Raw genomic sequence first — 13,512 nt, 5'->3', positions numbered from 1 at the left:
TAAAGGCTACCAAAAATTATAATTAAAAGCTCAAAGTATTGCTCACTCGCAGCTCTTTTAAAGTCATGCCATTAACGCAAAAAATGCCCCGCCCCTTATTTGTTTTCTTCTTTTTTTTGCTCACTACCCATACCCCTAGTTACTGAAACTTGCGCTTTAATAATGATAATAATCCGCTTTTATATAGCGCTTAATCCATCGGAACGACGTTTCTAAGCGCTTTACAGATATATTACCCCGGTCATCGGATTCAATCAGTCATTCCCGCACACAATGTGTGCACATCCTCCACTCCCTGGGGAGTATTCCTTTACAATCATACGTTGTGATATTTTATAAAATGAAAAATCTTGTCCGCCTCTGCTCCAACATTTCATCTTGCCCCCGCCCCCTATTAAAAAAAAATCAATTTGCCGCTACTGTTAGGGAGTACATGGGGGGGAAGGGGTAAACACCAGGAAGGATTCTAACGAACAACAAAGGCTTTAAAAACGGGAGGGATGCAATAATTGCCACTCAGTGCTCCCCCACCAATTTCTGAAGGGGGCAATTTTTGTGCTAGTCCCAAGCCCTATGCACAAAATTTTTACTTAGATCGATCCCACTGCCAATGATGCTATATGCGGGGTGGGGTGTCGGTATAATATTCATTCCCCACTTTGGGGGATCCCTATATCGAATAAGAAAGAATCACGCAGTGTCAAAGTCCACCCGTCCTAGATTCGGACCAACCTTTTGTTTTATTGCCGTTGCTTTACAATTTAAAGATTTTGAACCCGCCCCTCTCATCGTTAGTAAACAGAAAACCTATACCCTTTGACCAGCTGTTATTTACAATTAAAAACTCAACTGCCCCAGATAGAATTAAACATTTTGATCATGTGTTTAGTCATGGAAATTATCAAAGTTTTTTGGAGGGAAGAGCTTGATAGCTTCTCGACCAGGAGATCTTTTTCCCTAGTTTTTTTTATCATCACCCCCAACAATATTAAGTCCTGAAGTTATGTTTCCAGGATTTGCACATATTGTGAAATGTCATGACTGCGAGTTGCAAATAAAAAAAATAAAAACAATTTTCTGTGCCCCCGTTTATCAGCTGCTGAGGTTATAGTTATGCTACTGATTTTAGCTCTCAAATTCACCCCCCTACACACACACACAAGAGAAAATAAAACAATGAACAACAAAAAAATCGATCGATAAATAAATATTAAAAATAATCATAACAGTCCATCAATAAAATGTATTTCTATGAAATAGAATAGGGTCTACTTCTAAAATAGGGAGATAAAATTTACAAATTACGTTGGTCGAAAAAATAGAAATCAAAAAGGAAAATCCCTGATGACCATGAGCCAATGCAGCATGTCATAATTATTTCAACTTACCGATTTTAACATGTTTTACTGCTCCCCAAGAATAGTCGTACTCTTCTGACCCGCAAAAAATATCCCGTACCCCGGTCTCACTCTCTCCATTCAGATTTTCTTCAATCTATCCTTTCCCCTTTGCATTTTCTTCACCTTTTTTTTTTTTTATCTTCCCGCGTTCTCTACTTTCCCTCTCTCTTTTTCTGCTTCGTTTTATATTCTCTCTTCCCCCTTCCTTTCTTTTGGTCCTCTTCTTTTTCATTTCCTTATATATACCCTTGCACCCCAAACCAGTGCCGTATACATTCGTAATTCCGAAGCTTCGTTATTCCGAAGGTTCGTTAATCCGAACTCGAAATAAGGTTCGTTGTTCCGAAGGTTCGACAATCCGAAAACGAAATGAGGTTCGTTGTTCCGAAGGTTCGTTAATATACGCAAACAAAATAAGGTTCCTTTATCCGAAAACGAAATGAGATTCGTTGTTCATTTCGTTTTCGGACTAACGAACCTTCGGAATTATTTCCTTTTCGGATTAACGAACCTTCGGAATTACGCCACAAATGTTCGGATTAACGAACCCTTTTTCGTTTTCGGATTAACAAACATCGAGGTATAGGCAATTTACACGCTTCGGAATTACGAAGTGTAACCCAGCAGTGCAAGTATCTACGAGAACCCCAGCAGGATGTCAACCCCCTCTCCCCTCCCCCCCTCCCCTACGTTGGCGATAGCTCTGATTGTCTCGGGCTTGTCTTCACCACCCTGGGCCAGCTCCATAAAAACTAATGGTAACAAATGGAACCACGATCATGATTGGCTGCTGGGCCAATTGCCTAAGTTACCAGTAATTGTAACTCTTTTATGAAACTGGTCCCTTGACTTTGATCCGATCCTGATGGTCCGACCTTTTTCATCATTCGATCTATGCTCATCCGGAAATCACATCGTATATAAATATGGACTTTGGACAATTATATCCTTCATTATTTTAGACGAGATAAAAAGGTAGTAATGCAATCGTTTAGTGTTTGATGCTATCACAAATGTCTTTCTCCTATTCAGCAAAATCTCCGTTTCGGATCATATAAATTCGATTATCTTTATAGGAGGAAAACCCAGTAATCTTAATGATATAATCTTTTCCGGAAAATCAATTTAAACGTCAATTACCAGGGTAAAGCATAAGGGAAAACATAACTTTTAAAACTTAGTAAGTGAATCATTTTGTTCTAGAATAGGAACCGAAGTAAAAATAAATTAAAAAAGCAAATAAATATTGCTTTGAGCACCCTTTTTTCAGGAGGATTTGATTGATACCGCACAGGCACAATATCCGGCACAATATACAGAAATGACTTTAAAGGAGATGGGAATGAATATATTTCTATGAAAAGAACATAAGGAGATACCGACAACATGAATAAAGAACAACAGAAAATGGAAAAGAATTGAATTTAGACAAGGATTTATTTCCGTTATGGCAGAAAAAATCCACCTATATAATTCGAATAATGTCTGCCTTGTGTATTATACGTGGAGGTAGACATGGCTTTAATACCTCGGTTTGAAGTGCATCGATATCAACCTATTTCAGTTATCAAATTTAAAATACAATTACACTCAGGTCTATAAGGTAATAATAGGTTCGTTACATCGATGAGCTCACGTGCAGTTCATCACATCCGCTATAATAAGGAATTAAATATAATACAGAATATGTTTCAACAAAAATCATGAGACCACTAAAATAAATGCTGATTGGTCGATACAAATCCAGACAATAACTGTCATTGACATCCGAAGTTAGTCCTCATCAAGATAAAATCTTGGGTTCTTATAAGCTCAATTGATTGCACAAGGGGATATGGGAAGAAGTGCCCCTCCACTTTATTACCGCCTTATCCCTTTGACCCCATAACATTGTGAAGCTAACTGAAATATAATTTAGTAAATATGTAGACAATATCTGCCAAAACATTTTTTACAATCTGCAATGTGAGGATATTCCAGTTTAGCTTTATTTCTCCTGCCTCTTATTGAACGAATGTTTGCAAATGATTTTGTAGAATCAAGCCATTACCATATACTACGTTCATCAAAGTATATGATGTTACTGTTCCTTACCGTAATGCTTCAGAATACATAAACAGAGGGTCGTGGGTTCGAATCCCAGCCATGGCGTAATTTCCTTCAGCAAGAAATTTATCCACATTGTGCTGCACTCGACCCAGGTGAGGTGAATGGGTACCCGGTAGGATTTTTCCTTGAACGCTTTAGCGCCTATTAATATGGCGGCTCAGCTACAGCCGGGGTAATAATATGATACCAATTATCAAAGCGCAGTAGAGTATGCACATAGTAGCTGCGCTATATAAATGGACCTATTATTATTATTATTATCATAGATTATATTCATACTTCCTTTTTTCAATTCCAGTCCATCATCATCCTTATTGATTGGAAAGAAAGTCGTCATGATAAACCACATCGGTAAAAGCTGACTCCAGACCGACCAAACGTTATTACCAAGTACGTCGGTTTGGAGTCGATTTAATTGGTGTGACCCATCAATCACATCCTGTTAAAGGTCATACTTATTTTGCATTAGCTAGTTCTTTGGTATAGTAAGTATTGACCTTCCGGTCATCCGTTCCATAGATCCCATGTACGGACATGTCTGGTGAGTACTTGGACGCCTCGGTGACCCTACCAAGGGTTTCAGCCATGGTCCTGGTGAAGTGTGGGGCGTTGCCGCAACAGAGCCCTATGTAGGGTATTTTCAGCTTGACACATTGTTGGGTAAACTTGACGACGTCTTCACGAGAGCATAAGAGACAGTCGAGGTTGTCGGGGAAGGCTCGCTTACCTGGTGGGATCAAAAGAAAACAATTGGTGTCCAGAGATACCAAGTGCAAGAAAAAATGTCAATTTTTTCAGCCTCTTGTCTTTTCTTCATTTTTGGCCTATATTACATTGTGGCGTCGGTTTAGAGGTGTGATTGTGAAATTATGAAGTTTTTTCTTTCCATGACATATCAATGGTTCAACAAAACAGTAAATGTATTGAAAAAATGCACGTCAAAAGACAATGAACAGCTGGAAGGTCATTGTCGAAAATTGGTAAACCAACTCGGGGTGACGAAAAATTGCAAATATTTCGTTTGTACAGACTCAAGGAATAAACTGATGTTTTGGATTAATATTCGACAAAGACTTCTTGGTTGCTCAATGTCAATGATTGTCATGAAGAATACTTGACAATATACTTTCTATGTTTTTAAAAGCATTCTGCGTCACGGTGCAACAACTTCCTATTAACGCAGATCGTAAGGAAGATGCATTAAGCAGCTTCCCACTAAGGTTGTGGATTCAAGTCCCAGTATGAGGCGACTTACCTGTCCACGGATCAAGAATGGTTGTGAAGGTGGGTTCTTTGAGGGTCGTCCTGTAAGGCACTGGTACTGCAGCTAAAGGAGCCTGAACAGACAAGAATGACAGACTTCAGATCAATTCCCTCGTCAATTATAGTATTCCTATGATATATTGGAATCGAGTCATTATCGGTATACAGGACTGGAACAAGTAAGAGAACCACACTTCCCCCATCGGGCGATTATTCCCCGACGGAGGCTGGATATTGGTAGAGTACTCCGCCTATCTGGGCGATGTATATTTCACATTCCTTTTCTATCAATGATGTAAGATCGACGTCATTTATTACAATCCTTTAAAAGACCTACCGGTTTTGCTATATTTGTCCAAGGAGTCCATGATTTGACGAAATAGAGACTGGGGGAGACAGGGACAATTTTCAGAAGAAAGTCACAATAAACAAAGATATTAACTTTTTCAACGGGAATCTTTTCTTAGTACTTTATTGTGATCCTGGAGCCGGGCCCTTTACCGCGTAAAAATGATCATTATTTTGTCCTTGGTCTAGGATAGTAATTGGCCTTGTCCCTAATCTTGGTCTCGGACAGTCAGGCTTTAACCTTGTCTTTGACATTGGTCTTTTGACAATCAGGCTTTGATCTTGGTCTCGGATAGTCAGGCTTTAACCTTGTCTTTGACATTGGTCTTTTGACAGTCAGGCGTTAACCTTGTCCTTGACATTGGTCTTTTGACAATCAGGCTTTGATCTTGGTCTCAGACAGTCAGGCTTTAACCTTGTCTTTGATCTTGGTCTCAAACAGTCAGGCTTATATTTGTCCTTGAACTTATGGTCTTTGCATCGGACTATAGCTAGCTTGACCTTCTCCCATGTCTCTTAGGCTTTCCGGTCCTGCGCACTAAGCTGCCACAGATGGGCCCGATTAGGCTAAGTAAACTATATTACCCCAATGTTAGCCTCCACAGCTCTCTCCAAGTATGGTATCATCGACACTGGTCCAAGAGTGCAGTTGAATCCTACGACATCAGCTCCTGCAGCAACCAGTTTACGAAGAGCTTCGTTGACCTCGACACCATCGGCAGTGGTCTGCCCACCGTCATCCTGCTTCTGAGTGTAATGAGATGCGAAGGTTATCACCGCTGGAACACCTAATAACATATTTACATGAATGGGAAGACATGACAGTCACCACAAAAGGGTCATCTAAAACCGATTACAAAACAATGCACTTTAAAAACGATATACTTCAATATTGTGATCACTAGCATGACTAGTGTGTGCAACTAATAATTTATGGGTCATCTTTTATTATTCTAGATAAAATACTCTGCTCTCGTTAAAAAAAACAATCAGTGGATATATGTGCAGTTTTTTTTTAAAAGGATGTTCCCGCCTCAGTTAAAATGAAGTCAATTTTCACCAAATTTTGCAGAGAGTTACTTTTGTATCTATGCATTATGAAAATGCAAAAAATACTGTAGGTTCATGTGCTTATTTTTTTTCTACGGGACTTCAAAGTCGCCATATTTGAATGATAATTATGTAATCTTGCACAATCAAGAGAATTATATGCCTCTCTTATAGACCTCGCGAAATTGAGTTAAAAATCATCATTATCACTGATTATACACGGTCGATACCGCATCAAACTTCATCAAATTTTCAAGATAATATACCTTTGTATAACAAAATAATAGAAACTCTTTTAAATAGGTAAAACTATATCTATTTGGAGTCAGTAGCGCCCCGTTTGGCAACAATGGTGCAAAAACTCGAAGGGAAAAAAAATCTTCAAAGACGTGAATCTACTTAAAATAATGTTAAAAATTGTAAGCTACACTTTTTTCAGAATCCATGTCATTTTCATCAAATTCGGTTAAATTGTAGAGGAATATATAAGGAAGATGTAGGGAAGTTAAAAATATAGGGTCCATGTGCTCGTTTTTTTGCTATGAGTGTCCACAGTGTTGCAAATTGGCATGAAAATCGCCTAAAATGAGCCGAAAACGTCCAAAAGTCCAATAATACCGTCTAAAATGCGTATGGTTCCGTAGTTTTGCTCCTAAACATTGAAAAATCCAAGTCAGTTTCAACATACTTTGCACATATACATTAGCACCTGAATATTCCAAATATGCAAAAATAAACATGGGTCCATGTGCCTGATTTTTTGCTATAGAGCTTCAAAGTTAACCCAAATGGATGTTCTTAAGAAATGTGCGTTCAAAAGAATTTGGCAATTTAGACCTCACGAAATCACAACAATAAAGCTATTACTCAGCCAAAATCTCTGAAAATTTTATCAAATTCGCATTATAATTAATAATTGTATCATTAAGATGGCAAATATAATTCATATTGCTAATTGTTAAAGTCCACTCAGTTCTTCGAAATGGCGCGAAAGATAACAAAAACTCAACCTGAAAATGTAAAATTTCAATAACAAACTTGAGAAGTACAAGAAATGCTGTACTTTATTCAAAACTCATGTCATCTTCTCCAAACTTTGAAAGGTTGTAGAGGAATGTATACCTAAGAGGTGCAAACATAAAAATGGGTTCATTTGCTGGTTTCAAATTGTTAGCACTTTTTTAGAGCAACATAATGTGCTTTTTAAAACACCCCAAAACCAAAACGCGCTTTAAAAGCTTTGTATCTATAAGCTTCGAAAAATAATACATCGGATCTGCAGCTAGTGCAGTGAGAAAAATCAGCTCATACCTACAGCTGATTAATTACCTGTTCATCCATTGTGACGTCAGCGCGCAGAGTGTAAAATATGCGCAGATCATGATGCGCACAAACATAACAGTGGAATGTCCTTAAATAAAAGAATAGTTGTTTCCATCTGAAGCAACCCCATCTCGACCATTTTAGGGTGCTCCTTTGCTTAGTCCTGAATCCGACCCTGCCCAGTAAAATGAGAGAGAAAATAATCTCCTAGCATTGTTTCACAACATTGATATTGACAATGCCAGGTTAATTAACGTATTTTTGGAGGTTTGTTTGCCTTTTGTAATTTATCCTCATTTTCTACCCCGGTCACATGTCGAAGAAATCACTTTCAAAGCGAGTTTCCCAACAGGTTATGTTATGCAGGAAGATTTTTGTTATAATAAAAAATAATGATAAACGATAGGATTTGTATAGTGCTATGTGCTCAATACGCTCCTATATTACCCCGGCTAAAAAGCGATTATACCGATTCTGGTGCGCACAGCTTTTTGAGGAATTATTTCCTTTACTTGTCCTGGGTCGAGTGCAACACAGTGTGGATAAATTTCTTGCTGAGGGAAAACACGCTATGGCTAGGATTCGAACCCAATACCCTCTTTTTGAAAGGCGAAGGTTAGAACCACGAGAACACGACGCACCCACTTATTATATAAATATAAATTGTTAATATAATTGTTATGAATATATCCCCAAACATCTTGAGAAGCTTGTGTCTCCTAAGAATTATATTACTGTGCATGATGTTGCTGTTGTGTTATTCTCACCTTTTCCATATTGCTTGATAGCTTCAGTGGCGAGCAAAGCTTCCCCCAGATGACCAATGGTCTCGGCCACTATAAAATCGGCCCCTTCGTCTACCGCCCATTCGACTTGTTCCTGTGCAAATACAGTTGATAAAATCTTGATGTGACGTCATAACAGAAGGTGATTGATCAATTTTATACGTGATCCATTATTTCATGAACGTTTTGTTATGTATATTTTTATGAAAAGGGTCAATAAAACATGAATTACAAAAAAAAGAAGGTGATTGGTTATTAAAAATATTATTCTCGATGCACTGAAGAAAACTATAACACTGTAATTAAATAATTCATCGCAGGAACTCAGTGTACTTTCATCTTCAGGATAAACCTTTTTAAGATCGGTAATCCAACTATTCAGCCTTTCGTAAATTGAATGAAAAATATCTTTCATTTTAGAACAGTTTACACAGAAACAGGACTTCTTTTATTCCTTTACTTTGTGTGGGTGTATGAGAGCGTGCACGTGTGTGGGGATGGGCGTGTGTGTGGGGTGGGTGGGTGTATGTGAGAGTGTGTTTATTGGGGCGGGTGTGTGTATTTAGGACACTTCACGACATGATACCTTGAACATGGATTTAGTCTCTGCAATCGCCTCTTCATTACCAGGTTGGTAGACCCACGTGTTACTAAGATCACCACACATCAATGTCCCTGTATCATCGGCAACCTCTCTCGCCATCTTGAGGGCGAGGCGATTCTGCTTCTCGAGCTCATCTTCACGGCCAACCAGTTTGAACTTGTTACGATGACCGTAATACTATCAGCATGGAGAGAAAATGAATGATAGTTGTTTATTATATCAACATCAAGCCATAGACGGGGAGGGGGGGGGGGAGGGGCAAGTACAGTTTTTACTTGGTGATGAAACTATCGCATCCAAAATGAAACACCAATAATAAGATGAGTCCTACCATGCGTGGACCTATTAATTACTAATTAATCTTTTTGCATCTTGATATCTCCATCTGCCAAAAAAGGGATATAGGCCTATGCACCTCTTCCAAAATATTACTTTGAAAAAATTGAAAAATTACTAGTAAATTGTACTATTGTAACTTACATGCACACGAGACCCTTCAGTGTTGCAGGGTATGTTTCCTAAATTGAAGGGGCGGGGGAGGTAATATCAAAACTAACCGTAAAGGCTTGGACGACGTCACTTCCTGCGCGCACGAAGTCCTTGTACATCTGACGTACAAGCTCGGGATGATCCACTACAACTTCAGGGGTAAACGGTCCGGCTTTCAGGTATCCAAGACGCTCGAAGGCAAATATATACCCCTCAGCACAAACGACTGTTTCCCCATCCCTAATCCGCTCCATCAATCCTAAATTTTTTTACCAATTCATTTTCAAGACAAGATAAATATTTAAAAGATATTTAGAGGTACCATCAGGTCAACACTTAAAATGCATTTAAGAGTAGGATTCTGGATAAAGGTGGAATTGAAGGAGGACGATCAAATTAATGGGGGCATTAGTCTCTATAGAAATTATGATAACTTCCTCGTAATATGATTATTAAGAAATATTAGAGGAACAAGAGGTTTGGCCTTTTAAATTAACGTTAATACCCATCCATGGAAAATAATGAAATATTCATTTTTTTAAATACACTTCATGCAGGCTGCATCATTATATTTGGTTTTACATAAAATGTTTGAAATTCTTTAAAGATTTTCGTTTGTTCGTTTGTCTGTTTTTGTTCAACCCGTTGATTTTGCACTGCATGGAAGTACAATTTCCTCTATTATAATGGGCCCGTTGACTTATTGAACCATCGCTGCAATAGAATTCTTTCCTAGTTTCTTTTAACCCTTATATATAAAACACAAAGTTTTAATGCCTTCTTCGTTGTTAAGTTTGGCAAAGCTGGGTTGGGTTGTCAAAAACTGTCCGAAATAAAGCGGAGGCCAACACATAAATTTGAATACGACGAAGTTAGCTACTACTATACCGCTACATTACAAATCGGAATGAATCAACAATGGTGCGCCAGGCTTCGCGATCTGACTTGAGAGTTGGTAAATCATGTAACAAATTGTGTCCCTACATAATTATGCAATCAACAAAGTTTAAGGTCTCCATCTTCTCATTAATATGAGAGAGGCGCAGCAAAATTACATCAGAAATAACTTCCTTCCCACTACGAAAACTGTGGCCTGCAAATCTCATACGTTTATAAAGTTTGTTACCGTGGTGGAGATAGGTGGAAGATCTTCATAAATTTCATCTTTTCCTTTGTGATCTATCCAATAAAAAGTCGAGTATAATATGTGCCAGACCTCCTGATTGTCTATGTTTCTGAACCATACAAAGTGATACTTTCTACACAAACAGGGAGAGCTTTGTTAACAGGGAAACATTTGATTTCCAAATCAAATGCAGTATTACATGCATTCCATGCAAACAGTATAGCTTTCCTAGATGGAAAGTCTTTTCTTGAGTCGAATATGAACCTAAATACCTAAAATTTAAGCTCGGCACCTTTCCTTGTCAGTAGTATTGCTGCATGATTGTGAGTTTCATTAAATGTTATGCCCGATGTTATGTACTCCGGTCTTTGGGGAATTCATGGAGAGGCCAAACTTTGCAGGCCTCTACTGCAAAAAGGAGTTGTTCTTGTGCATCTTTCAAACAATCAACAGTAAATGGTATATCGATCAGCGCAATCTATTTCAGTCAAATATTTGTGTTGGTCCCTAGGTTTGATGCCCAAAATCCAGTCGATATCTTAAAATGTAATCTACTCCAATCACAAATAGATATGGTGCCAAAGTGTCACCCTAAAGAATTCCAGATGATGTCACAAACTGTCCAGTAGGTTCATCTATATACACTTTGAATAAAGGAAGGTCTTATTGGATCTGTATGTACATTACATCGATTGCTTAATTACTTCATTTTGGATACCATAAATTAGAAGAATTTTAGAGAACAGGTGTATTACCGTACCGAATTATTATCCGTTTATGGATACAGTTATACAGACAGGTTTACTAAGCTATATTCAGATGTTATGCATACATTTTTAAGCAAAGGATGTTCTTGACCACCTGGAAGCTTGTCAGAATTTTGCCAGACATAACAACAGATAATGTAGATCGACTGGATTCCAAGAACATGACAGCCTGTACACCTGTTACTAACAGGTGAAAGGAACATTTTGTACCCAGCCTGTTCCAAGAAAGGAATACATGCATAAATTGAATTTACATGTACTCAATAGACACGCCTGAGGTGGTAAAGAACATTAAGTAAATGATTTCTCATAATGATTTCTCATTGGATTACCAAAAAAAAAAATCACGAACTTACCTTTTGTCTTAGGCATCTTAGATTATTGTTGGGAGTTGATAGTATAGAACAATCTCGTGCGGTTCAAAATAGTGGTCTAAAAAAACTGAGCACTTGAAACCCAATTGTGCCTATATAAACACCAGAAATGTAGATATTTTTTGTTCATGCAGTACAAAGTTCATAAACACAATAGGGTAATCATGGTCTTTCTCTTTATAAATATCACAGAGCGTAAACACCGGAATGTAGTTATTTTTGTTCATGCAGCATAGGCGGATCCAGGGGGGCCGAGGGGCTTTGGCCCCTCCCTATTGGCGGAGCAAAAAAAAAAGGAAAAAAGAGGAAAGAAAGGGGATAAAGAGGTAAAAGAAAAGATAAAAAAAAGAAGACGAGTGAATAAAATAAGATGAGGGGAAGACTTCAGTCTTGGAAAATAAAAAGAATCTTCATGTCACTAGATAAGATTTTCGCTCGCGCTTCGCGCTCGCATTGCCTGTTAGGTGAATTTCATATCTTGTTCAATATGTAGTTTAAATATCAAGTTTGGAAGTCAATATACAAAACATATTTCATCTCATTTCAACTTATTTTGCGTGATATTTCAAATTGATTTTCAAAAATTACTAGGTAAAACTGTCAGTTTTATGGTCTGAATATTGAAATTGTCTGCGCGCTTGCAAATTTTTATTTATCAGGTACCTTTTTTTTTCGTGTATTTCATACAATTTCTAAAATATCGCTTTTCAGGTCTGATTGTAAAAACGTATCAGCTAGCCCTGCACGCTCGCAATTTGATTGGCGAGTTATATTATGTATGTCTGATTATAGAACGAACTACTTAAAAGCCCCTTTTCATAGCAGTGTATAAAATTTAGGCTCGCAATTTGCGCTCGCTTTAATGGTTTAAATATATTAAGTGATGCATCCTATCTATAATTACAAAAGTGCTTGAAATGTCAAATTTTCTGGGCATAATTTCATCAGATTTCGCGCCCTCATTTGGCATTAAGATATTAATTCAATAATTAAATTGTCCCTTATGTTTCATCTCGCGCTTAGCAAGAGGAATAGGAAGACAATTATTTTCATAAGATGACATGTCTCAAGGATGTCCCGGTCCTATGTCAAAACTCTTTTTTCAGATCGGAATATCAAATAGTTTAAGCTCGCGCTTCGCGCTCGCTTTGATTTTCATGGCAAGGCCACTAGATACCCCCTGGATCCGCCCCGACCCAACAAGTATGTTCATTCACTTTTTCGGAAACCTTCTCACAATCACATTTTCAAAAATATTGAGGAAACAATTATTTGGCTTTAATAGATGAATTAGAGTCTTTGGAGGGAGACGGGGCGGACTATAAATTTGATTAAGGGGTGACATTTATATACACTTCTTGATATTTTTTGTCAATTTCCTTTCTATACTCCCTTCTCATCTTTCCCCTTCTTTTATCTCGATTTGAAAAGAATACCATGGGGGCGTCGCCCCCTGCCCTCTTCCCCTTGACCATGCAGCCTATGGCTAAGGCACTCAAATGCATCACCTAATCATTGGTCTTTGCCCTTTGAATCCTTGATGGCTGGCTGAGGAACTTTCAAAGATCACTGTCTTTTGAGTTTGTCTCTGCTTTGTTTGTTTTCATGGATATCCAGGGTATATACCTTTTCACCTAAAAAATAACATCATTATTGTTAGAGCGCAAATACCTATTACAACTGGTAAATAGTCCACCGACCTTAAAAATATCGGCAGATCATTATGCTTTGTTGTATTGACCTACATCTCGATAGTGGCTGTGGCGACCTGCGTGAAATTCATTTTGAGGGAAGCGGAAACTAATTCCCTTGTTTTTTTTTTTTGGGGGGGTCTACGTGTGACAGAATAGAGGCAGAAAATGGCTAAATTGTTC

General features: G+C 38.0%; 1 protein-coding gene across 1 annotated transcript; it reads right to left on the bottom strand.

Moving 5' to 3' along the window:
• Positions 1-3,909: 3,909 nt before the first annotated feature.
• On the bottom strand, positions 3,910-11,726 carry LOC121412567 (betaine--homocysteine S-methyltransferase 1-like). Its single transcript, XM_041605355.1, has 7 exons — positions 11,621-11,726; positions 9,440-9,630; positions 8,865-9,059; positions 8,261-8,372; positions 5,706-5,908; positions 4,765-4,846; positions 3,910-4,236 (listed from the first exon to the last, which is right to left on the bottom strand). Exons 1-7 carry the CDS (start codon positions 11,634-11,636, stop codon positions 3,965-3,967), a joined length of 1,071 nt encoding a protein of 356 aa, XP_041461289.1. The 5' UTR covers positions 11,637-11,726; the 3' UTR covers positions 3,910-3,964.
• Positions 11,727-13,512: the final 1,786 nt, after the last annotated feature.

Source organism: Lytechinus variegatus, chromosome 4, assembly GCF_018143015.1.
Source record: "Lytechinus variegatus isolate NC3 chromosome 4, Lvar_3.0, whole genome shotgun sequence".
NCBI classification, from domain to species: Eukaryota; Metazoa; Echinodermata; class Echinoidea; order Temnopleuroida; family Toxopneustidae; genus Lytechinus; species Lytechinus variegatus.
This window is presented reverse-complemented; position numbering and strand designations above follow the sequence as displayed.